Source organism: Diadema antillarum, unplaced genomic scaffold (genome assembly GCF_040938485.1).
Source record: "Diadema antillarum isolate AM-2024a unplaced genomic scaffold, OU_Dant_1.0 scf00000065, whole genome shotgun sequence".
NCBI classification, from domain to species: Eukaryota; Metazoa; Echinodermata; class Echinoidea; order Diadematoida; family Diadematidae; genus Diadema; species Diadema antillarum.
Genome location: NW_027270954.1, coordinates 1,049,495 through 1,075,883, shown reverse-complemented (window position 1 = coordinate 1,075,883; position 26,389 = coordinate 1,049,495). Strand labels below are relative to the sequence as shown.

At 39.2% G+C, this 26,389-nt stretch overlaps 1 protein-coding gene across 1 annotated transcript in view; it reads right to left on the bottom strand.

Annotated features, from left to right (window-relative positions):
* Positions 1–26,389, bottom strand: part of LOC139716421 (uncharacterized) — a 77,784-nt gene that overhangs the window by 12,967 nt on the left and 38,428 nt on the right. The window contains exons 24-50 of the mRNA XM_071627967.1: positions 24,918–25,106; positions 24,084–24,293; positions 22,964–23,212; positions 22,398–22,643; positions 21,393–21,590; positions 20,454–20,766; positions 19,562–19,806; positions 18,202–18,363; positions 17,633–17,794; positions 17,231–17,392; positions 16,808–17,017; positions 15,564–16,259; positions 13,354–13,584; positions 12,818–12,971; positions 12,270–12,425; positions 11,643–11,925; positions 9,999–10,289; positions 9,287–9,431; positions 8,051–8,171; positions 6,439–6,572; positions 5,844–6,057; positions 5,292–5,491; positions 4,261–4,434; positions 3,465–3,698; positions 2,907–3,077; positions 1,112–1,318; positions 17–192 (exon numbers count right to left, since the gene is read on the bottom strand). Coding sequence (XP_071484068.1) covers positions 17–192; positions 1,112–1,318; positions 2,907–3,077; positions 3,465–3,698; positions 4,261–4,434; positions 5,292–5,491; positions 5,844–6,057; positions 6,439–6,572; positions 8,051–8,171; positions 9,287–9,431; positions 9,999–10,289; positions 11,643–11,925; positions 12,270–12,425; positions 12,818–12,971; positions 13,354–13,584; positions 15,564–16,259; positions 16,808–17,017; positions 17,231–17,392; positions 17,633–17,794; positions 18,202–18,363; positions 19,562–19,806; positions 20,454–20,766; positions 21,393–21,590; positions 22,398–22,643; positions 22,964–23,212; positions 24,084–24,293; positions 24,918–25,106 — 5,933 coding nt within the window. The remainder of the gene's footprint in view (positions 1–16; positions 193–1,111; positions 1,319–2,906; positions 3,078–3,464; positions 3,699–4,260; positions 4,435–5,291; positions 5,492–5,843; positions 6,058–6,438; positions 6,573–8,050; positions 8,172–9,286; positions 9,432–9,998; positions 10,290–11,642; positions 11,926–12,269; positions 12,426–12,817; positions 12,972–13,353; positions 13,585–15,563; positions 16,260–16,807; positions 17,018–17,230; positions 17,393–17,632; positions 17,795–18,201; positions 18,364–19,561; positions 19,807–20,453; positions 20,767–21,392; positions 21,591–22,397; positions 22,644–22,963; positions 23,213–24,083; positions 24,294–24,917; positions 25,107–26,389) is intronic.

The window sequence follows — 26,389 nt, the reverse complement described above, 5'->3', positions numbered from 1 at the left end:
CTCTTTTTTTATTTACCTCTATATCTTCAATGTCACAGTCCAAGTTAAGGTCACAACTGAGAAGGTGCGACACATTGCGGAGAGTGGATGTGAAAGTCTGTTGCAGTTCGTCCCTGGCGGCATCCGAGGTACACGAGGTGTCGGGGTAGGTGAAAACAACCGATGCTTCCAGAGAGTTCGGAGACTCGATCTCTGCACGAGTTTCAAACACAACACAAAGTAAACTTGAGGTACAGCACTTGTTGAATATGGAAATATCCCACTTCAGAGGAACTAAAATCAAGGAGAGTTCTTGAACTGTTGCGAGGTTGCGACACGGGTCATCCATGACACTTCGGTTATACTTCGTTCCTAGTTCGGTTATGCTTCGGTTATTATGCGGTCATACTCCGACAGACCGAAGTGACATTTAAATGCAACACTGTAGTTCCCTGCTAAAAGTTACGTTGTTGTGGAATTTATGTAGGAGCGACAAGAGCTGCAGTAGTCGGCATTGGGACGCAAATCCCAATCCCCCCACCCCGCGCACATTTCGTGCAGGTTTTTCCCGTATAGGGAATCCTTCAGTCATAATAAATCTGTGATGACGATAATTTATGCTATCCACCGCATTCGTTAGAACATAATTATAAGCTTAAAATACTGACAGGTTTCAATGAAACTATAAGAAAACACCTGCAATGCCTTGCTTCCGGAGATGAAACAAGCCATTCCTTATCTCAAGACAATACACATGGCGAATGATGCGAAGTGTTTCAGTACATTAGTGAAGCACTTTGTGATGTGATCATGGCGTTTTGTTCCAAACCTAGTTACAAGCCCGTACAGAACTCACTTGGTTGAATGTTACCTCATCCTAGATGTGCTTTGGACGCCTGCGTAAAGTCTTTTGAGTATGTCTGGGGAGCAGTCATTACCATCATTATCATCAGTATTATTTTCATGATTAGGCCTAATAGTCGTTAGTAGTACTACTTCTGCACCAGAAATTACTACTAATCCCACCGCCTTTATACTACTACTACTACTACTACTGCTACGACTACTTCGACTACTACTACCACTACTACTACTACTACTACTGCTACTACTGCTGCTACTCATAACGTACTCCTGCAGGCCGGCAGGGTGCCAAGACGGTTGAAGAGACTCTGGTGACTCCAGGCAAAGTTGGTGGCGGGGCCGCACGTGTAGAATGGCTTGACAGGCTGAACAAAATCATGTTCTGAATCGTCGCATCGAATCGTACAGTTGTGTGTATTGTTATTTTTGATGCAGTGAACGCTGCCATTAACAGGAGCGATCAGAGGCGGACATCCTATATGGTGAGTAAAGAATTAGATAGTTGATAATGATCATCAAGTATTCACTTCCGAGGAGCCTGTAGCATAATACAAACTAGTGATGACAAAGTACAACATTTTTATTATATTCTCCCTGTGATCGCTGCTTTACAGCAATGAAGAAAGAATCAAATTAATCATATAACACGCGTAGGATCATTGCATTGTAACAGCCGTTGAAAAGCAAACATGCGCTCCAACGTTATTCTTACATCAACAAAGAGAGAAACGCAGTTATCTCAAAAGGAGAAATTAAGTCATGAAAGAAATCGCATCGTTCATATTACAGCAACCAGACTTTCCTGTTTTAGATGATCAACACATATCAATAATCAATTCAGTGCTTATTTACGTCGATGTAGGGCAATTTGTCAATCAGTTGCAATGAAAATATAAATATGAATTAGTTTTGAATAAAAAAATACATTAGTTTTGAATGTGAAGAAAACTCAATGTATGATTTGTACTAATAAGAAAATTGATATACTGAATTCAGCAATTCATATGAATAACAATCTTATAATTACGAGTTCATTGTCATTTCTTGGCGTCATTATTGATAATAAATTATCTTAGCATAAACATATTGATTCAGTCTGTAACAAGATTTCTTAATGTATCGGTATACAAATTACGAAATTTTCCTCACAATATTTAATGTATGATTTATAACGCTATTGTATTAAGTCAACTTCAATATGGTAACATTGCTTGGGCAAATACATCAAATTATTCTATGGTCAGACTTTTCCGTCTGCAGAAGAAAGCAGTAAGAATTATATGTCACGCCAATAATCTTGCCTCCACTAAACCTTTTTTTTAAAATGAAATGTAAGGTTTTAGATATTTTTGAATTGAACAATTACAATATTGGTGTATTTATGTGTTTATGTTTTACAAACTGCATTCCCCCAAGTCTCCCTTCCTTTTTTTTCAGTTAAATAGTGTTATTTATCGTATTGTTTGAGAAATCTTCTGAATGTTCATTTATCTCTTAATAAAACAATGTTGGTTTATATTCTGTTTTGTATAGAGGACCTTTAATTTGGAATAACTTGCCACAGCCAATTAAAATGAGTTCCATCTATAAATGTTTTTAAACGAAAATTTAAATTATTCTTATTGGAAAAAGAAAAGTAATCTACGCATTCGGGTACTACTCTGTGTTTGTATTTTTGTTGTTTTGTTTTTTTGTCTCTTTATGTGTCTGTTGTAGAACATGTATTTTCAATTACTTTGGCTTTAATATCTATGCACATTTATTTGTACGACTTAGTATGACTTTTATTATAAATGCTTTTGTTATGGTGGCAGCTGCTTATGAAACTTTGTTTTTCTTGCTGTCTCCACATTCTGTTACATTTGTATTGTCAATTTGAATTTATTTATATACCTTGTCTGAATGTTTTTATCTGTTTGAATGAAATAAACGCGAATTGAATTGCAAATTGAAAACATCTCGACGGAAGATTTTCTTGAATTTGGACATGTTAATACTTTTAGTTATTTTTGATACTTGAGTTTATCTGGGAGATTTTATATATCAAGAACTGATTATTTCACCTGGACATTCATTGGTGTTGCATTCCTCAATGGAGATGTTTGATCCTGAACATGACCTGCCGAACTCGTTTGGTGGAGGGTTGATACACTCCCGGCTCCTCTGACGCGTCCCTCCCGCACAGCTTGCCGAACAAACTCCCCACGTTGACCAGTTTCCCCAACCACCGTGCACTGCATGCCGAAAATCAATAATCAATGAAGAACTTAGTACAACGTGAATTATCTAATTAATTAACTGAACCTCCAGTGTAAAATAATTGCAAACACACCTAGGCCTATCTCAATAATTTCTCAGGAAAATTTGGATAATCAGAGTCAATTGAAATAAACATCATACTTTGATGTTTATTCATGCTTACATTTATTTATATTTATAGATCCAAGGCAATCAAATGCACTTGATGGCATGATTTGATTCGGGTATTACGCATTGTTCTGCCCAATTTACATTCTATGCTTTAGGACTTGCTTTGTATAAAAGCATGAAATCAATGTCATACACGGACCGACACATAATCGAACTGAAAATCTCAATAAATTATAGAATACATAAATTACCTATGGGGATTTCACAGAAGGTACCGACGTAGTCTTCAAAACAAGAACAGACGACCGTGCCATTGACTGAGGAACACGTCCCGCCATTTTGACAAGAATGGTCATCGCAAAGATCAGCGTGAGTCTCGCAGAGCGAACCGTTAAAACCCCGCGGGCAGATGCACTGGTAGGCATGGAGTTTGTCAAGACAGGTCCCTCCATTAAGGCAGGGCGAAGACAGGCAGTCATCGATATCTGAATAAACATATGGATGCATAAGTGGAGTATGTATTATGCACTGATCGACTGTAGCAAATAGCGTACCAAAATTTTACCATGTGTTTTTTTTTTTTTTCCACCATTGAGTTCTATACTTTGAGCACGTCTTGTTGTACGTTCTTTCTTTAGCGTAGTGCTAAGGATTCCCAAAAACAATGACGGCGTTAGGTTTAACGAGTTGTATTCCGAGTTGTTTTTACCAAGGAGGTACATTCTCTCGTACCTCCTTGGTTTTTACTCTGGAACTGATATCCAGTCTATGATTGCGGGAATCCAGGGCTTTAGATTTCTCTATGACACAATGTGAAACACTTCGGAGTGATTTAATACTGAGAAACCAAAGAACGCGTTCACAATTTTTCTTTGAGAACAAATTGCGGCAGCTGCAACAACAATAGAAAACCAAACGACAATGCAGAGCGAGTACGTGCTTGCTACTGTCATTGAACCCAACATGAAGAATACTTGGAAAAAACATGAAGAGAACTTGGACGAAACATAAGGTGAGGATAAACTCACCCGAGTTTAACTGCCTTACCATCACACTGTGAGGGTGCGTAGAATACATCTTGGTAGGCTTCATCTGTGGCTAAATCGGTCCAGGAAAGGACGTTGCCGAACACACCTGGATGACATTTCGCCTGGATTCTGGCCAACAACGAATCATCTACCAAGCCACTCCAAATATTGAAGCCTGATATCTGAATAGTCTCTGTGAGTTATTGTACAAAATTGGTTGTAGATAATTATGAGTGAGAAAAGCAAAGGCCTTAGTGACTATCACATATTTTGGATTATTATGAGATTGGCATTACAAAACAGAATTTGGTCCTAAAGTTTGACCGACTAAAGAATCTCCCCAAAAGTCATTATGTCTCATAGTTAATTGTTGCATGAAGCTCGATTCAGTCCACTTCATGAAATATATGTCGTTTGACCCTTGACCATCGACAGTTCTGCAACTCCACCCTCTGAAATTCACAACACTATCCTGATGATCTCTGAATAAAGTGTGATCATCACTTTCAAACTCCTTTTTTTTTTTAGATCGTAGATTACATTTTATATATCGACATCTACTTTGGTATGGCGGCCATTTGGTTTCGAAATTTATGATGTAATCACATCACCTTCTTATTGCCGTAATAGGAAAGCACGATCAGACCAAGTTTGAATGAATTGTCTCCACTGGTTTTCAAGTCCATTTGAAGTTTTTTCTTGAATGTTTTCTTTGATTTTTTTTTTATAGTTTAAAAGCACTGATACCTGGTACTTTTCCTGTGAATCTCGGTATGAAAACAAAACAATTGAGATAAATGTATGATGCGAATAACCAGGATAACGGATAAACGTTTGACGTCTTGCAGTAAAAGAACAGCTGATGAGGGATCCGTCAACAGAGGTAATTCAAGGTTTCAGTTGAGAAAAGGGACTCGAAATTCACAAGCTTTGGTTAATAGGACAACATGGCAGTTATTGATAGGAAACAGAATAAACGACACAAAACCGAGCACATGAATGACCCGGACATTGAAGGATTGTCTTTAGTAATATCCACAGACAGCATACCGTTAATGTTTAAACTTTCAGCTCCAATGGTGAACGCCAAAGGCTCGTTGAAATCATAACCCGTAGTTCCGAGACCCGTGGAGCTGATAGCAAGAAGTCTATCAATGTACAGGGCCCATTCCCCTGACCCGTCATACTGCAGAAGGATGGAATGCCATCGGTTGTCGCACAGAGCTGACGGTTCGCCTTCATCAATGTACCTGGTAAAGTGTATGCAAGACAAACAAACAAGTATTGTGTATTTGACTCCTCAAAACAATACATTTGAATCAATAAAATGGATAAATATATGCACACACACACACACACACACATAACATTCTTTGTAAACTTGAGACTCGAATAACGTATGTTAAGAATAGGTCAGAGATCAGATTCTCAACCTACTTTTGGACATTACCATTATGATTTACTGACTTCAGATAATTTCGTTCCAGATCGCTAAAGGAGTGGCAGCTTTGACCCCCACGCAGATATTGATTAAAGGGCTTATTTGAAACAAAACCAATTATACGTGATCTAGGTAGACGAAAGAATATTTATTCGACTTACATTGATTCAGAGGCAGTCATCTCGCAGTTGTCGTTTAAACGGAAGGTAAGATTAAGGGCACGCATCGAGAATATCTGCATGACCCGGTATTTTGAGAGGTTGACATGAATCCAAAAAGCGCTGGTGAAATTTGTTGCTCCGAGCGAATGAGTGGTCATATGATTAATAGATGGCCTACTGTTGTCCATGAGCAAGTCGTAGTTTGAAGGAATTTCTGTGGATCGGAATAAAAAAAAAAAACAGATTTGAGTGTCTTTGTCCAACGCCCATGTAGTGGCAAACATAACTCTTCACTAGCAAATAATTCATCTATGAATGCTTTCACAGTATGTTGTTCCTATAGGTATTATAACCAACACGTGACACCCAAACACTGTCTTCACGTATTTCTTCTGGAAATTCTGGATTAAGAATATTCATATGAAATTATGCTCCTGCTCGTTTCAAATCGATTGTCGTCCACACGTGGATTCCTGTGGTATTATGAAAAAAAAATCGCAAAACGCGTATTCTACATGCGAATGATGTACTGTACCTGCTGTAAGTTTACTGAGAAGCTGTCACCTCAAATCGAAAACGGGTATATGTTGCATACCTCTCTCGCATCTGTCTCCTGTATATCCGGGGAGACACATGCATGTGAACTGTCGGAAGCCGTCCACACACGTGGCGTTGTTCAGACATGGATTCGGCAAGCAAGCTGCTATCTGCTCTTCACATAACAAACCTCTGTGAAAATAACAACAGACAGAAGTTGTGAAGATTTAAATCATCCGTGCCATCGCTGTATCCACTGTCGTCACTGGTCGGTCTCTGACAAATGTTTGACACACACACACACACACACACACACACAGATATACGTGTTGCTTGCGTGTGTTGTGGTAAGTTTGTGTATCAAGTTTTGTGAATGTGAAGACTTATATCCATTATTACTATAGAAAATTGATTTATACATAGTACAGTTGGTGTATTGATAATACGATTTGACAGACAGCTACAAACAGGCTAAATAATATGAATAGGATTCCAGTTAATACTGAATGGAATAGTTTTGATTTTTGCTCATACTTCATCTATTTCTTGGCTTGTTTAAGAAATGACAAAATGAGAAAAAAAAACCTAGTGATTTTTTTTTTTGTTTCTGGTAGAAATTTTAACATGAAGCACTTCGCATTAAAAAAAAAACCGACGTTATTACATTTAAGGTTTTCTATAAAACCAAATATAAAGAAACTTACCAATTTGAATTGTGTATGTAACATGATTTCCTGCATTTGAGATATCAATTTTTTTGTGTAACATCACATTCCCAAATAATTGTGCAATTGTTTCATCTCAATGCCTGATAAAGTTGCAGAAATACAAGTTGCAAACCAGCTAAGGAGATATAGCTAAACAGAAAAGGCCATTTGATATTATTTTGTTCCCAACTCTACTGGTTGATTCTTACCAACTCCTCTCTGAATTTTTAGATCTATTGTACTGCTATTGTGAAATGAAAAACTTTTCGATGACAGTGAAACATGATATGGCATTCGGAATCAACATAGTCAATGTGGCCAATATGTGTATTTTGTACTCACAAATGCAGTTACTTCTTCCGTAGCTAATTGTGTATCATTTCAATAATTTCAGACGTACACTGTGTTCTGAATATCCTGACGTTTTTATTCCTTCCCGACTTCCTTCTAGGTTTCTTATCTCAGTCTTTGCTTCCTTCTATGAAAATATATCACTTTTACTTGAGTGCATAATATTCTGTGTCTCTAGGGGAACTTGATGAACTATATATAGCTCTGCTTTCTTTTAGGTCCCACACAGCATTTAATGTATACTTTGACTTGTTTCAATTTTGCTATTGATATACATTATATCTTCAATTTGAAATAACGCGTAGACATCTATGTGAGAATGCTGATTACATGAATGTTTGTGATATAGGCTGAATTGAATTGAATTGAATAGTGTCGAAATGCCTGCACTCCCGGATGCTTAAGAAAATTTGAGTACATCATAACTCAAAATTCTAATTTATATGTACAGTATGTTTTGTCCCGCTAATTTCCGTTTAAATAGCAGTCTTCTTTTTTAATAAGTGGGCTACGAGAATCACATGATAAAAACCCATGACTCCAAAAAATCAAAATCCAGTGACTTTAGATGACTTTGGTGGTGGCAGGTGAATACATAGTGAATTATCGTACCGATATCCTGGTAGGCAGTGGCATGAAAAGCCGTCTACTCCTTCTATACAGGTCCCATGGTTGACACAAGGGTTGGACGCGCACTCCTGAACATCCAGCTCACAGTAAGTTCCCTTGAATCCTGTTACAGTTAGGTGAGCAAGCATGATTAATGTCACGAGCAGTGACTTTCAATCTATGTTGATATCAAGTAAAATTACGATTTTGAAAGCAAAACATCACAGATGATCAATGGAGCGGGAAGGCTGGCCCGGCTCGGATGTATTCGTGAATCCCTGTAACTGTATACAGCTTAACCACTGATCTCTGCCGAAAAATATCCAATTGGAGTCAACCGTTGCCAGAGATGATGCACTTATTTACCGATCAATGCCGATAACCACACCGTATTGAATAATATTAGTGGTTTTCGACTGTAGGCCTACACCGGTGGGCAGCGAACGAATCGCGTCATCAATGAATCCACACGCTATACCGAGTCTTTAACTTTTTATCAGCTCATGCACTAATCTGTAACAATTTATTGAATTCACCCGTCTTTGATTACCTCCCACATGACCGATAAACTCTTCTTTGCAAACTGCATTCAGATGCCCGACTTAGTAGGCAGCTCGCTAACTTTGCAAATTTTGTTCAAAATTAATGCTCAACCAAATATAACTATGTCGTGCCGTATTTCTTTAAAAATGCTTTCCAAAAGGGCTTTTGCGTTTTGGTCTCAAAATGATCGCCCTGGGGGTTTGCACTGCGGCACACAAGGAGTTAAGTAAGAATGACAGTCCATCCAGGCGTAATAATGTCACATTCCCTCAAAGTCCTGTCCTTTGTACTCACACATTAATATGCGGTTCCAAGAGCATCCAAGTGGTAAACGTTCAAAGAAACAGACCCATGATATGCTTTACACCGATCCACATTTCTCTGTGACCACTAAACCAAATCGAATGGGATTTTCTGAAAAATGTAGGTTAGATGTTATATTTTTACACCTTGAAATTACATTTAGGCAGTTTAATCAGATAGAAAGCCATCAATGCGGAAATCGATTGCACTTTTTTTGGGACGTACTGTATGTCAATGCCGATATAATACCGATATAATTACTCTGTACCTGACACAGAACTGTGGGCAATGAACTAAAGCGTAGGCACCTACAAACACTGCAACATCGTTTTTCTTTTTTTTTAAAAGTAGAACACAGCAGACTACAATTCAGACTCCTCGTTCTTGAATCACCTGGTGGACATTGGCAGGAGAAGCTGAGGACTCTATCTTGGCAGGTTGCTCCATTTTGACACGGGTCTGACACGCACTCGTCAGTTTCTTCTTCACAGAATTCACCTGACAAACCCAGTGGACATCGGCACCTATATCCGTTGATCTGGAAATTGGAAACAGATTTGAGCAAAGAAATAACCACATGGTACTTTAATATGAATGACATAGCTTCACCTTTGGAATTCTTACGCAGATGATGTCACTAATTTGTATGGTGGCCATATTACATGTGTATCATGTTTCCTATGAATACTTGGATAATGTTTAAGTTGTACGAAACCAAAAATTTTAAATTCTACTTGTAATTTAAAAAATGAATGGACATGAGTTATTGACTCCTTCTCTGCCAATGAGTCAAATACGCATAGATTTCATACACGTAGGGTCTACTTATGGACAGGGATCAATGTGGCACTAAGAGGGTTTATCTAAGACGTCATTTTAAGCTCCAGTCAGCCCATTTTCTCACACAATCGGACATTCTTTTTGATGAGAGTTACAACACCAAACGTGCGATAAACGTTACCTTGTGGCAAACACGCAATGATATGAGTATCCTACCAAGGATGGACTAGGCTTGCCTGGTCCTAGTCATTATAGAACTTTGCCAGTAAACAATACGACTGTGGTCTAGACTGTGGCCTAGAAACATTGCTATTGCGCTCAGTACCTGGTCTTCACAAACGGATCCAGCCGCACACTTATGAGCTGCACAATCGTCGATATCAGTCTGGCAGTATGGTCCGGTGAATCCAGGAAGACAGTTACAGGTGAATCCGTTGCTCTCATCGAGGACACAGAGACCACCATTTTGACAGGGATTGACGTCACAGTGAGTGGTGTACAGCTGACATCTTGTTCCAGAAAAGCCTTCAGGGCAGCGACAGGAGAACCCGTTGACTTTGTCTATACAGGTCCCTCCATTATCACAGGGATCATCGTTGCAGTCGTCTGTATCAATCTGGTCAGTACACAGCAATATCGAGGTTTACACAACAATCGTAGACGTTGCCACTTTTTAAACGTCTCTACATTATATACAAATCACTTTAAGTTGTTCAAGTTTTTATTAAGAAAGAAGAAGATATTTCTTGATATTCCCGAACAGCATAAGATCGGTTTTCATACTGTAACGAGGACTCTGACATTATTCAACTATTTTTTTGTTTGGAATTATTATATGAGGTGGTGAAATGTTTCTTATTCCATTATTGGTTTATCTTCTTATGAAGTTATTTACTCATTTATTATTTATGTGAAATATCCCTGACAGATTGTGCTTATTTTCAGCACATTACGATCTCCAGAAAGAACCTCAAAATAAAAAAGAATTTTATGAATATGACACAAGTAATAGAATAATGTATCTGCTTTCTTTCAAGGTAGCCTGTTCGGTGTTACATCGTTTTGTGCTACCAAAGTGTAATTATTTTACTATTACCCCAGCAACATCAGATGGCCATTTATACATCAGGGTAAAGAGGGATATTGGATGGGCGTGAATCATCTTTCCAAAGATGAACGAACCCATGCAGGAGCCTATTCCTGTTTACAAATCCAGAGCCTTATTCACTATACTACAGTCCTCCCAAATAGGGAATACTACAAAGTAATTCAAATCATAAAGTTTAAAAAGTAAAAAATAAAAAGAAATCAAGAGAACTGAAAAAAGATAGTGGTAAACATGTAGTGCTCATACGTGGATGAGATAGCCATTTTCTGAACACAAATCTTCAATGTTATGAAACGTAAGTTAAGAAACATGCAGCGTTTGCCTTTCATTGTATGTAATGCTCAAAAATGACCTGTCACTGCACAGTAAAAATCGGGTGTTAAATATGAAACACCGAGCTGGTGTTAAATTTCTGGTGCTCATTTGTGATGTTGAATTAACACCTTCGGGTGTCACTTCAAAATATAAAACTGATTTATAGGTAAGTCATTGAATACTGTTTTTCTTGTTGATTTGGAACTTCAATAGACGAACAAGAACTTTCTGATAACGTATTTGATAACGTATTTGAAAAAAAAGATATAAACACACATTTACACCACAATAACACCAGTTGCTATGGACTCCTATTGAAACAAGGCTGGTGTTATACCATTGACATTAACATCAGCGATATCAAATCAACACCAGATAGTGTTATTGTTGAATCAACACCAGCGCAGTGTCAAAATATCACCAGCTACAGTGTCAAATTAACACCTGAAAGGGCCAGGTGAACACTTTTCAACACCATCAAAACACCACGCTTTTTACAGTATGTATAGATATAGTTGAATTTGATGATTGGTTTCTCTCTCTTACGGAACACAGATCGCCCTCATAGCCAGGTAGACATTTACAATGGTAGCTTCCCCAGCCATTCACACACTCCGCTGTGTCGACGCAAGGTGGTGGGAAGTCATTACTGCATTCATTGACGTCGCTCTCACAGTGTACGCCGGTGAAGCCAGGTTTGCAAACACACGTGTATTCGTTATTTCCGTTCAAACACTCCACGGTGTTTTGTGATAGACAAGGGTTACTTCGGCATTCGTCATGATCCCTGTGGCAATATTTCCCCGTGCTGCCCGGATAGCAGTCACATCTTTGGTAATAACAAAACATTCAACGAAATTTCAGATATCAAAAGGTCGGAGAGAAGAAGTGAAAAAAGAATTTAAGGGTAACAGGGTACACACATACACACACACTCACGCACTCACACACACACACACAAACACACACATACATACATATAATGCACAAAATCATTATACATTCATTCTTTTATTTGAATTTTTTAAGCGTTTACGTTACGAAAACGGATTTCTGGTTTCATATCCGCCCAGTTTTGCCATATCACATGCATTGGCAGATTTTTCTTGCTTGTTGGAATCGCTGTGAAGAAAGACAGACAGACAGGCAGACAGAAAGACGGACAGACAATACCTGTAGGTGGTTGCTAAGTTGAGACACAATCCATTTTCGCATCTGTTTTCCGAACAGAAGTCAATTTGCACGTTACAAAGGCGTCCTGTATAACCAGCCTCGCATGAGCACGTAAAGGTCAGGAGTCCATCAGTGCAATCACCGTGAGTACAGGGGCTTTAGTAGAGATACAGACACACGTTAGGATAGCAGTTGTCAGAAACAGAAATTAGCGGGCAGCAAGGTATAACTTTGTATAATTATTCCCTTTATTTGAACTGCTTATTCATTTTTATTTCGGGCTTTTATGAAATTATGCAAATAAGGTTATCATGCTAAATACGTGCGACTATTTTCACTTTGTATCGATGAATTTCCACTACCATCCCAAAGGAGCTCATCAAACGTTCTTACAGTCCTATTATGGACATCTTCAGGTTACATGATGTTTTGTACAGAAATAGGAGAAATGAAGGTCACATTTTAAACTTGTTTGTTCAGTATTTCATCATTCCTTTGATAATTTTGTTGGAAAGAAATTACTTGCGGTTTAAATCAACCCAACTCACCTATCTGCACACCAGTCTATGTCGTTCTCACAGTTGGTCCCATTATATCCTTCGGGACAGTGACATTGGTAAGAATCTGTGAGATCGCTACAGGTTCCTCCATTCTGGCACGGTTTCGACAGACATTCGTTAATTTCACTCTCACAGCGGGCTCCTATGAAAATGTCAGTCATTATGAACTGTAAGAAATTTACTTTCACATGAGCAGTACCTTTCATGAATGCCAGACTAAATGGTGCACAACATGAAATGCTTATAATACATTTCATACTTAAATGCCATACTGTATTCTACTGCCATGTGACTGCAGAAGTTTCACTAAGCGCCAGCGTAGCTTTAAACAGCTTTCTCATTAACGTAAGTAACACACAACAGCGACCATTCAAGGCGGACTGCAGAATAGTCAAATCAAAAATTGCAACAAAACGAAACAAATCGTGTCTTCATAGAATGTATACAAGAGGTCGTAAAGGTTCTCAAAACTAAAGCTGAAAATGGAAAAGAAGTTCACGAGTTTTCTCCCAAGCCTTTCTTACCCTGATACCCAGGTGGACAGTGGCATTCGAAACTGTTCTGATCCCCAGTGCACGTTCCGCCATTACTACACTGCGTCTTGGTACTGCAAAGATTGAGTTCTTCTGTACACCACTCCCCCGTCCAGCCCACTGAACAGGTGCACGTGAAGCCATAGGGAATACTGATACACACACCATTTGGTCCACAAGGGTTGTCAGTGCAGTCGTCAAGCTCATTCTCACAGTTCGGTCCTTGAACGAAAATGAAAGAGACAACCCTGTGATTACCGTATTTACAATCTGCGACATCAATTTGTCTTCTAACACGGTTCCCGAAATGTGATGGTGTTGCACCGAATGTTTGGGTAAGCTTCATGTATAATCGGCTTAAATCTTTAAGATCTCAACATGGACTATGTGAAACACTGTTAATGGGATATTTTCTGATTATTTCTAAGCACATACACATAACACGGGGGTATCCCCCTCCCACAGTAGGGAGATTTTTCATTTTTAGGGTTGCCAGCTTGCGATTTTAAGCATACTTTCATGCTCTATTTTTTATCTTTTTTTGCCGACCCTGGCTCCGCGGTCCCTGGGTTTGTGATGTCCCAATGGCGATGGCAGAGCATCGTCCACAAGGCGATGTCTGTGAGCCGCGTGGAGCCGCGTGGCGTCGCGCCGAATTTTTTTTTTTTTTTTTTAGCTATTTGAACCCCGTAAGTGATGTTTTCCTGGCATCTACTAACGTAATGGAGAACATAAAAAGCAGTCCATGATATTACGTCTTATTAGAATAAGATCAAATAACAGTTTAAAACAGGCGCGCCGGAAGCAGTTTTGGATTGGGGGGGGGGGGGGCAAACATTGGAGGGGGCTCAAGATTAGACCATGCATATGTTACACAATATACACATACACACACACACACACGCACACGCATCTATTATATATATATATATATATATATATATATATATGTAAAGTGGCGTACGGTGGGTCGAAACATGGGGGGAACCATAAAGTAATTTTGACGGTCTGTATGCTTGTGCGTGTGTGCGTGAGCAATAATGGGACTACAATACATTACGGAATGTGATACATTCAACAACGCAGTCATTGAGGAACATTGTAAGTTTTCCTTACATGGATTATGGAATGACGGTGTGAAACGATCGACAAATTATATACTGTCAGCAACATAAGGTGAATGGCATAACAATAAAATGCGAGCGAGCGAAGCGAGCGAGCTTGAAAATTTTGATATTCTGCAGTTCCAAAACTGGAGTTTTGTAGCTATATATTTCGTTTTGGAAATAAATGGGAGCGCATCGGGCGCAACTGCTGGCAATTATTGGCAGCAACATTAGGAGAATGGCATAACGATTCAATGCGAGCGAGCGAAGCGAGCAAGCTTGAAAATTTTGACATTCTACAGTCCCAAAAAGGGGTTTGTAGCTACAGTATATCTTTCACTTTGGAAATTAATGGGGCGGCGCATCGGGCGCAACTGCTGGCAATTACTGGCAGCAACATTAGGAGAATGGCATAACGATTCAATGCGAGCGAGCAAAGCGAGCGAGCTTGAGAATTTTGACATTTTACAGTCCAAAAACTCCCGTTTGTAGCTATATCTTTCGCTTTGGAAATTAAGGGGGGGGGCATCGGGCGCAACTGCTGGCAATTACTGGCAGTAACGTTAGGAGAGTGGCATAACGATTCAATGCGAGCGAGCTTGAAAATTTTGACCTGTTACAGTCCAAAAACTCCCGTTTGTAGCTATATTTATCTTTCGCTTTGGAAATTAAGGGGTGGGGGCATCGGGCGCAACTATTGGCAATTACTGTCAGCAACATTAGGAGAATGGCATAACGATTCAATGCGAGCGAGCTTGAAAATTTTGACATTCTAGAGTCCGACAACTGCCGTCGTAGCTATGTTTTTCGCTTTAGAAATTAAGGGGGAGGCGCACCTGTTTCAAGTTTGATAAAAACTAATATCATAGGGAAATTATACAGGTGAAGATAGGCAATCAAATAACGCGAAAGTTAACGTCTCCCTTAATTTGCAAAATCAAGCTATGTTCGTAAAATATGTACATTCTTTTTTTTGTTCATAAGTAAATAAAAGTGGGGAGTTTATTCCATTTCTGACTACCCACCTCAGAAATGTTTACGTGAAGGATTTATTCCATTGATTTGCTCAATTAACAGAGAACTTAGAATTGTTACCATTGAAACCGAGTTTACAGGAACAGGTGTAGCTGGTTCCATTATTCAGGCAAGTTCCATCATTAGAGCAGGGTTGGAACTGACAGTTATCCTCTGGGATTTCACAGTTCTGCCCAATAAATCCATCAGGACAGACACACGTGTAAGCCGAGTCCATGTCGATGCACACACCCCCGTTTACGCATGGCTCATCCTCGCAAGCTTTTCTGGTTTCCTCGCAGAAATCTCCTATAAAATCCATGGTACATAGACAAACTGCGGTACCTCCGAGTTCACTGCATGTTCCCCCATTCAAGCACGTTACATTCGCACAGAGATCTGCGTCTATGTCGCACAAGAATCCTGTGAGTCCTGGTGGACAAACGCAGCTGAAGCTACCAATAAGATCCAGACACGAAGCGCCATTTTGACATGGACTATTCTTGCATTCATTAATATCCACTGAACAGTTTATCCCTCTATAGCCTTTGGCGCATTGACACTCGTACCCACTAGGAGTCAGCTGGGTGAGGGAGCATGCTGCTCCATTCTGGCAGGGGTCAGGCTGACATGGGGTGATCTCGACGTCACAATCCTTGCCCGTAAAGCCATTTCGACATCGGCACTGATAATCCCCGTCAAGATTTATGCAGGTTGCATTGTACCTGCACGGTTCGACTGTCAAGCACTCATCGATGTCATACTCGCACCTTAAACCTGCAAAATTTGAAAGACACATCGAGTGACAGGGAGAGTGGGAGAGATAGAGAGTTTAGAGATAGAGAGTTTATATGTAAAGAAGGAGATGGAAATGACAGAAAACATAGGAAATATCAATTCTATGCAAACTCTGTGAGTGAGTGTGTGTGTATGTGTGTATAAATAGGGGAAATAACATGATTTGAGAAGAAATTACGTTTTGAAGTCTTTTGATGAATAGTTGATAATATTTACATCAAGTTACTTTAACCATGCTACATCAAATTTGGATGGTTCACTGTGGCATAGCTAGTTGACAAATCATAACTGATATTATTATTGATTCTATTTATTTGTTCATTTATCTATCTATCCTGTCTTCTTTCAAACACAGGGTAGTCTGGTTCAGAGCCGAGGGACCTGCTTTACAACAAAGTCCCGTGACATTAAACTGCATTGTACAATAATGAATTTCAGAAATAATGACAATGAACGACACATAGAACACAAAAACATTACTGAATAATTACATTATCTTTACAAAAGAATCGCCAACACACACATACCCGAGTAGCCTTGAGCGCACAAACAATCGAAGCCATTGAGAGAATCACGACAGGTTGCTCCATTAGCACAGGGGTTCGATTCACATTCATCAATCTCTTTCTGGCAGTTGAAGCCCGTGTAGCCAGCCATGCATAGGCAGCTGTAGGACCGACCAGTGTTCACGCAAGTAGCATTGTTCAGACATGGCAAAGTCTCGCAGTGATCAACATCTGCAAAATGAAGAATTCAAGGGTCGTCCAGAACTGTATATTCTTCGAAATTGCCTTTAACTTGAGTTCGTACACATGTCATGTAAAATCATATCACCATAGTTGATCAAAATGAAGATGATGCAAGAAAATACTCAATGCACAAGCAGTGGGCAAAATTTAAAAAGAAAACAATATTACAGAGCGTTTAAAGTTGTGAAGCATTTCCCTTACCACTACACAAGGAAGCTAGCGAGGTCCTTTCGTAACGAGTAGTGGTATTTCCTGGGCATGGAAAGCAGCGTGACTGTTGAGGCAAATGTTGGTAGCTACCCACTGGACACGGTGAGCAAGGGACGAATCCTGTCATCGAAAAGGTTCCAACTTCACATACCACTGTGTAAGAAAAAGAAAACAATTACTTGCGACTTGATTAGCCCAGTGCATGGTGTTAAACAACTAAGATTACTTCGAAAATCAGCAATCCTAGCCAGTGTTCGAAAATGCTATAACACACCAACACACCAACGCAAAGTTCATGAATCACTAACCAATATCATTCAACCATTCGACAGGTACCTAAATTGCATTTTTCTGAAGTTTTTAAACAAAATACATATAAAAGAGCATGCTCACCTTGGCACTGATCGACATACGTTGATCCTACGTGTGTAGTGGTTGTTCCAATCGGACAAGAAATACAGTCAGTCCCCAAGACACTGGGTTGGTAGCTCCCGATGCCACACGGGAAGCATGGCGTGACACCCGATTCAGAGCTGTGCCCGGGGTGACAGACATCTGGAAGCAGTAAAATTTTTAGATTATAACAATATTTCGCAACGTACCAGTATACAGTGTATAATAATAACTCTGCAAAATAACTCATTAGGCTGAGAGGGCAAGTTTTCATCTGGATATCTTTTGTGTCGTGCATTTCAAATAATGAAAAAAACACAGAGAAAGCAGAAAGAAACAATATTATCACTTCATCTGTGGACAGGATGAAGCAAATGATACTCTACTCCCCATCAATTGAAATGTGTTTCACGTAAACATGATAATTGTTTGCACCTGTAAATTCAAAGTATCTGTAAAGCTCCTAGATTCAACGATAACCACACATTTTCCTTCGGTCATAACTAGTCATAATTTTACAATTTGTGGAGTTGGTAATGCGTGCTGTGACTGAGATTCACCCTTCCCACCTTTGCATGCTGAAATGTTCTTTGCACCCTGTCCTTCTGTGGATTGTCCTTCTGGACACTGTCTGCAGCTTATCTGAGCCTCTGCGTCTTGGTACGAGCCCTTCTCACACTGTAAACAGTTTCTGGTCTCGTTCGAATAGTATGTCCCAGGCGAACATGGCACTATTGCATGTTGAATTAAGCAATAATATACCAAAGAGAAAGCCCAAACGTCTTTAAATGTATGTAATATATGCAATAGAGGGAAGGAGAAACAACGTCAAACAATGACTTGGATTACATGTTATATTGCAGAAGGACGTGAAGCCAATAAGAACTTTGAATATTTGTTGCTACGCAATAGGAGTGTTATATACTGTAAGACTGCCGATACCCCGTCTATGGCGAGTCAACGCCAGTCTGAAGAAGCCTGCAGAAAACAGTAGGCGAAAGCTCACACAAGGTAAGATATTTTTGATCGTGGACTAATGAAATTCGCTTTTATCAGAGATTTTACCAATCAGATGAGCCTCTTCAAACATAATATTTAGTACAGGTTTTATTAAAATCAGGTCTGGCAGCCAAATATTGAATTGCACATGTTTGCAAAAATGCATAATCCTTTATACACGTAGATATTACAGTACTCTGAAATAATATTAATTTAAAGTTTTGGGTTGAGAGTTTACCATGACGGACCTGCACACAAACAAAAAACTCAAAATACGTGGCCAGTAGATATAAGTCAGCAACCTAGATAATGACAGGTGACCCTATTAAAGACGGGACACTGAGGGCAGCATCAACAAAAATAAGGTGAGTTTAGATTTGACCATCATCAACACATGCTACTTGGCATACACGGGACATCAACCAAAATATGACCGGGCAGAAGTTTCCAATCTAATAACCACTGAATTCACGGTCGTATTCACGCTGGACTTTTGCTCAAATAGCCACAGGTGTTTCAGGCCAAATGTGTAGCTAACTCGAAAATTGCCCCGTCTGAAATTGTTCTTCAGCACAGTTGAGATGATAACAAAGAAACAACAGCAACAAGTATGAACAAAAATTCTGAGTTTCGAAAACGGTTAGAGACAAAATGCCTCTTTCAAATAAGACGAGGAAATCTGCAACTTATATCTGATGCACAAAAATGATTGCTTTGTTCGTCATTGCTGTGTAATGATGATAGTCGATGTCCTGTATGTTAAGATCTATGCGTTGCTTACGAAAAATTTTATTTACAAATAACTGTCGTATCAACTTCTTAAACTGATATCATCAACAATTTTACCTCACTACACAACGATCTGTATCATTTCAGCCGACTTTTGGTGATTTGGAAAGTTATGAAATTGTTAAAAAATTTACTCCATACCACAATTATAGTCATGATTGTTGGCCCAATATCCGGCATCACATTCGCCATGGATGAAGGTGTAGTTGAAACTGGAGAAACCTACGTCTTCTTCATCCGTACCAAGGTCTAGTTCGAACACGTCCTCATCTATCATTTCCTCAATGACGTCAAGCAGATTTTCCTCAGTTTGCAGTGATGAGTGGTAATTCGTCTCGTTAGCAACGGCGATGAAATTTGTCGATATTTCGAATTCAACAAGGATTCTGTGAAATAAACGTAAACGTTCCTTTTTTATCCAATCAAGATTTCGCAGACTTGATCGAATACAAAGACAACTGATCTAGAAAGATAAAGGTAATAATATGTCTGTCAATATTGTGAGAAACAGAGGGGTTTTGAAATAGCCTCTCTTAATTTCAACATGAACTGATCGTTAAAAATGTCAAGAGATGTATATAATTAGCAGAGTAAGGTAAGCGATGTACCTCTATGTCTCTTAAATGAAAAGGAAATGGACCAGCTAGTATAAGGTCATTTATACCAACATAGGTAAAGAGTTCTCAAAACACATCCAAAAGTTGTATTTACCTGCGACAGTTTCGACGACGGGCTGTCATCTTTCTCAAACGATGGCTAATTGGCAACTGATGATTTGGCGCTATCACTCGGATGTCACACCTGGGTGATTGCTGATTGGCGACATTTCATCAGTTGCCAATTAGCTTTCGTCTGAGAATGATGACAGCCCGTCGTCGAAACTGTCACTGGTAAATACAACTTTTGGATGTGTTTGGAGAACTCTTTACGTATATTTATCAACCATCCAAATGCGAAAACCATGATTTCGCATTTGTACCAATGTTTGTTGTTTTTTTCTTTTTTACTTTATATCATGCGAGGAGAGTCTTACTGTTGTGCTGCCTGTCTTCGGTGGCGTCCATTTACGTTCGTCACGTGATAACGTCGATTCTTGGACCTCTCATACAACTCCCGGAGTTCCGGCGACACATTCCTCCGTCTCCGGTTGATGTTAGTTCCACATCTCACTCGAACATTTTCCACCAAGCAGCTATTTTCAGCCGAGCATACGTCTCTGGTAACCAACGAAGATCTGATGTTCCTTAAGAATGCCTCTTTTATGAGTCTACTCGTGTCATTATCTACGCAAGATCCCTCAAAGTAAAATTCAACTGGAAGTTGCAAGCGCCTCACATTTCGGGATTCTAGGAAGTAAATGGTGCGTTTAATTTGTTGAAAGAAATATACAAAGTGAGCCAATAAAAACTACGGACAGAGCACAAATCATTACACTTCTAAAATATCAGTCTTTGTTTGTTTTTTGGTGTAGAACTGAAAACAAAAAAGAAAAAGATCATTAAAACAAAAATAGTCACAAGAAGTATATACCAAAGACGTGCAATTACGAATCTAGCGAGTTCAAGACATTAATACTGGATAAACGCAAGTGTTTCATCCAAAGGGTATCCTTATAAAGCTGTTGTGGCTCCGATTAAGCGGTGAAAACAACACGTAAAAGTTTGTTACATTGATGTTTAATTGCTCGGTGTTTCCGCTTGCTCGGTTCTTGCTTTAATCGGATGAGCAATGAATTAGGCTACGTCAGCACATGTTTTACTGTTGTTATTTTTGGTCAGTCTCTTGTAGTTTTTTATATTCTCTAAAGTTCTCTCCTAAATTTGTTCAAAATTTCCTCTATGTCATTTCTCAACGACGATGTTTAAATTTTGAGGAGCCATCGCAAAATATTTTGTTTACTTCTGAAAATATTACACTCTGTACACGTACAACATGACATTACAGTTATTTTTTTACCCTTTATATGTTTTACCTGTGCAATCTAAAACCGTGGAGTGTGGTTGCCACACGCCAGAATGGGTACACACATACTGCGTTGTTACGGTTAAATCTCGTACGTAGGGCACGTCGTAGCGATCATTGCACAACGTGTTACAGAACACGCCCCCAAGCCAGCCGTCACACACGATAGCCCCATTTGCTGGGGCGTCAAGGCTCGGACAGGGGTGTGCTAGGACAGAAAAGTTGGACACACAAATGGATAAAGAAATTGTATCCCAAAAATGGTCTCTCGTCAGTTAAGGAACACTTCACAATAACAACGCCAAATAACATCTAACAATTACGAAAGAAACAAGGACTCAAGCCAGCTAGAGTACTGCCAAGTGAGACGTAAAGTAAGGTTGATATTATGTTTGTCTTAGATAGGCTACTTACGGTTTTTGTTGAGAAATATTTTCCATGTTGATTTCAGGAAATGGGCAACGTAATCTTCTTCTTCTCTTTTTAACTGGGGAATAAGTGTTGGTTCTGTTCGTTTCCAACTCAGTGTCTCTAAGTATCATTATTGAATGATACAATTGTTTTTGCACTATCAAGATTATTCGTATGCTACTTATACGATTTTTAAAAATATGTTTATAAGTTTTGTTTTGTGTCAATCGATGTTAGCTCAACGTATTTCATTGGTAGAGCAAATTGCTACGTAGCAAATTGCTACGAATCCAAGTTGGGTCCAACTCCATGATATAATTTGCAAACAAAGGGGTAAAATAACCCATATTTGGAACCAAACATGAAGAACAATATAACAGACAAACTTTTGATTCATTCATCACGTCCATTTCTACAAGCTACAATATTCTTGAGACTAGCATCAAACTCTGCCATTCCAGTTTTGTTGCAAATTTAATTCTGGTAATAATATTTTGATATTGGTGATATTCGTGGTATGATTTTAATCTTTCGCATCAAAACTTCCTGTTTCTAACCTGAATGTATCCATGCATTTATGAAATCATAGAATGATCATACTCACGTTCAATTTCTATGCGGAAGCTGCATACAGCAGTCTTTCCGTTGTCTAGATTGGTTGCGCTGCACGTGATTTGATGATTACCAAAACGGAAACACCCTTCACCGTTGTCATAGTTACAAGTGATGTCCAGGTCGTCTCCAGTGATCTCGTGGAAGACGGGTTGTTCCCACGTGACACAAGTCGTCTGCGTGTCGCTCATTAAACTCATATTCGATGGGCAGGAAAGCAATACTGGTGACAGCTCGTCTTATATGAAAAAAAGAAAATCAACGACATGAAAATGAGTAAAATCATCTATTCACCTTTTGCTGCCAAATATGTAGGCCGTATATTTCATACTCAAAAGAATCTCAAACATGGATAAGAACCAATCATGTAATCCCTGCAGTTGCTAATATCTGCACAACATCCCTTCAAAAACAAACCTAAGACAAAGATAAGCAGCAGGATGATTTGTCCAGTGATTTGATACCAGGACCCATATGTGTAACTTATCATTATCATCACTTCGATATCAAAGATATAATGATCTCTCATAGAAGTGATTCCGTGAAGCCTAGTCATACCTTTGACTGCAACATTGAATTCACAGGTGGCGTTGTTCCCTGCTTGGTCCACAAAGGTGTACGAACAGTGGGTATCTTCAGTGAAATTGTAGGGAGAGGTCAGACCAGGGGGCCAAGTGATAACTTGGAGTGGTTGTCCCCCTGTGTCAATTGCTGTAGGTTCTCTAAATGTGACCTCCACGCCCCAAGCTTCGGTGCGATCCGCTATCAGCGTTAGAGGACAATAAGTCAGTTGTGGCTTGGTTTTGTCTACATAAACAGAGAAATTGTAAAGAAGTTATTATCTACTTAAACACATATACTGCACACTGCCTACGCATGTAGTGATTAAAAACAATGTCACACATATCTTTTTCGAAAATCTGATATAAATTTATTTACACTACCATTTTATCATCTCAATTATTATGAATTAGTTTTCTTGGGGATGCAATCAGTTAAGCCCTATATTCAAATTGATTTGGTACTAAGGCGGAAAGCTCCGCTCTTGGTACTGCACACATCGGTCATTAATACCACCATTAGACCCAATGGAAGTGCACTAAACAACCTTGCTATAGTAATTGTCCAAAGGTCTGCGTTACATACATCTCGGTGTGCATGTCAAGTTACAGACTGGTATTTGAGCGCACGTACACAATAGGGAGCTTTAGATTTGCGGTGCGGACGTTTGAGACGACGAGTGCGTTGGACGTTCTCCTCTCCCCTTGCGTCTTGCAGAAAAGTAGCTTTAGATTACGCTGGGACACAACGCATAAAAAATAAAATGGCACCCCCATATGATCGGTGCATGAAGTAGCTCTCTACGTCGTGAATTGAACGGACGTAATAACCACGAACGCGCAGTGAAAAACTGAGACCACGAGAGTTTAAAATAGATCGACTTGACTTGATGCGCGTTTTTGCGCATGAGCAGAACACGTTTTTTTTTTTTTTTTTTTCCTCTGAACGTCCCCGTCGTGAAAATCTAAAGCTCCCTAATGTCATGTTCTGGCACAAGCGCACATTCCTTGACTTCTACGTGCACAAACATTTTGACACCAAGTGGATAGGTATATACAGTCGTGTACAAGTATCGTAAAAAAGAGAGATCTGTCTGGAGTTCTCTGTAGTCACTGACCTTCGCACCGTGCGGTGGACAAGGCATCGAGTGTCCTGGTCCACTGTCCGTCTTCTCGGCACATCAACACGGCCTCGTCATCTATCAGAGTGAGTCCGACGTGACAATAGAGGGCGCACTGCGTGCCTTGCCTGACACCTGTCGGGTCAAGGCAGGTAAGTGGGTTCACCTGAACATCCGCTGGAAGATGGAGTGGCGGGCATCTCACGTCTGACAAATTGATGACATAAAACATATAGAAACAGATGGTCGTCACAACTATGATGTCAATGTTTACAAGGACAACAGATTGTCTTTCAACTTTTGGGATAGCTGATCAACTGACTTTGCGAAGTATTGTTATTAGGGTTAAAGTGTATGATTTCTTGTATTCAATCAAGCATCTACACGAATTTCTTGCATATCCTATTGCATTGTGTCTGTGTAGTGATCTCTCTTTGTTGTTAAATTTGGTGTTAAGTACTAAAAACTGCTTTTTTGTATTTGTTTACGCAAAGCTTTCTAAAAAGAGTTTCGTAATCTGTCAAAAAGACGTGTCCCCCTAATTAGATTCAGGACAAAACTTTTTTGCAAGCAGCACAATAACGTACTATATGGAACAGCGACAAAATTCGTCATTCGGAGTTCGGCAGCTGGACTTCATTTTTATTTTTCATTATTATTATTACTTTTTTTAGGGTGTAACAATATTCTGTACTTGATATAAATAGTCAAAGGCTAGCCATGAATGACTTTATCTAATGAGAGGACCTACAAGAGAAATTACTATCTGAACTGATTTAAACGGTAAATGTGGATTATCTAAAGTTATTCAAGAACAATCGACGTGTCTACCTTGGCATAATGGTGGTTCTTCCATGTCCCAGTACATCATGGTTCCATCAAATTCACAAGTGATGACACTGGAACCAATCAGCTGATAACCACGTGAACACGCCACGTGACAACTTGAACCCCAGGCTGTACTGCAGGTGCCGTTGAAGAAGCTCCTTGCGGGCAAATCGTACCGACGACATCTGCGCACTGTATTTGAAATCAGATACAATAATCATTATGAAAGTAGACGCCCAAAGGATATGTCCATTAAAGACATCAGCTCAGCAGAGTTTAACTAGGGAACCTTTCAGGTTTAATACGTTGTGAACTGATGGGACTCTATTATATCTCAAAATAGAGATGCCTGTAAGCAGACGGCCTTGATATGACGGAGTTTATATCATGCAGTCACAATGTTGAATACTTGAAAGCGAACACTTTTCCTCCAGAAATTTTTATTGGACATGATGTGATAAAGACTCGGTCGCTCTAACATTGGACAAAGCAGGCCAACTCACAAAAATTAACAAGAAAATGACAATAACAAATAACAACTTATGTGATTTAAAGTTCCTTAAAATATCATGTATTCATGTAAGCGTTATGTGTATTGCTTTGTATTGCTTTATGCGGAATTAAAAAAAATCACTTGAATTGAATTGAAGAGAACTTTATCATGATATGAGAATTCCGTTTTATCGTCTAATAGTCATTTAGACTAGCCATGTATCCTGTCAAAAATGCTTTTTTTTTCCGCAATCTAATATCAAATTACCGATGATGTATTCAGCGACAATCATCAATATCTCAAGAAGTAAATTTGAAGATAGAAGCGAAAAGAATAGGTCTCTTTGACCCCGTTTACAGTGTGGGGCTGGGCCGAGCCGTGGCCGAGCCGCGGCCGAGCCCAGCCTCAATTGCGAGGCCGAGCCCGCAATTTTGTCCGTTTACACTGCGGGGCTCGGCCGCGCTTTTTCATTCATTCATTCATTCATTCATTCATTTCTTTCCATATCAAAACATAACATCTACAAATATCAAAATACAATTGCCTTAGAACATTTATACATTTTGAATGGAGGGATCATAGAAAGCATACAAGAGGCTTGTTGGAAATGATCCCCTACAAACAATTATCAATACATTTCAACTAAACAATTATCATACAAATTCATTTGATAAAACAAATGTCAAAGATACAATGAAAAGAGAAGAAAAGAGGCAGAGGTGGAAACAATGCATACTTATACTTACAGTTTCAGATACATTTCATCAAAAAAATGTTTTTTATAAAGCCTTTTAAAATGACGTAAGGTCTTACTACTCTTGACTGTTGGAGGAAGAGTATTCCAAAGAATAGGGCCATGGTAAAAAATGGAGGATTGAGTTTTTGAAATCCGGTTTAATGGTGTGTGAATATTTTTTGCATTCCTGGTATTATAATTGTGTATAGAACAATTCAAAGTGAAATGGTCGTGAAATACTTCAGA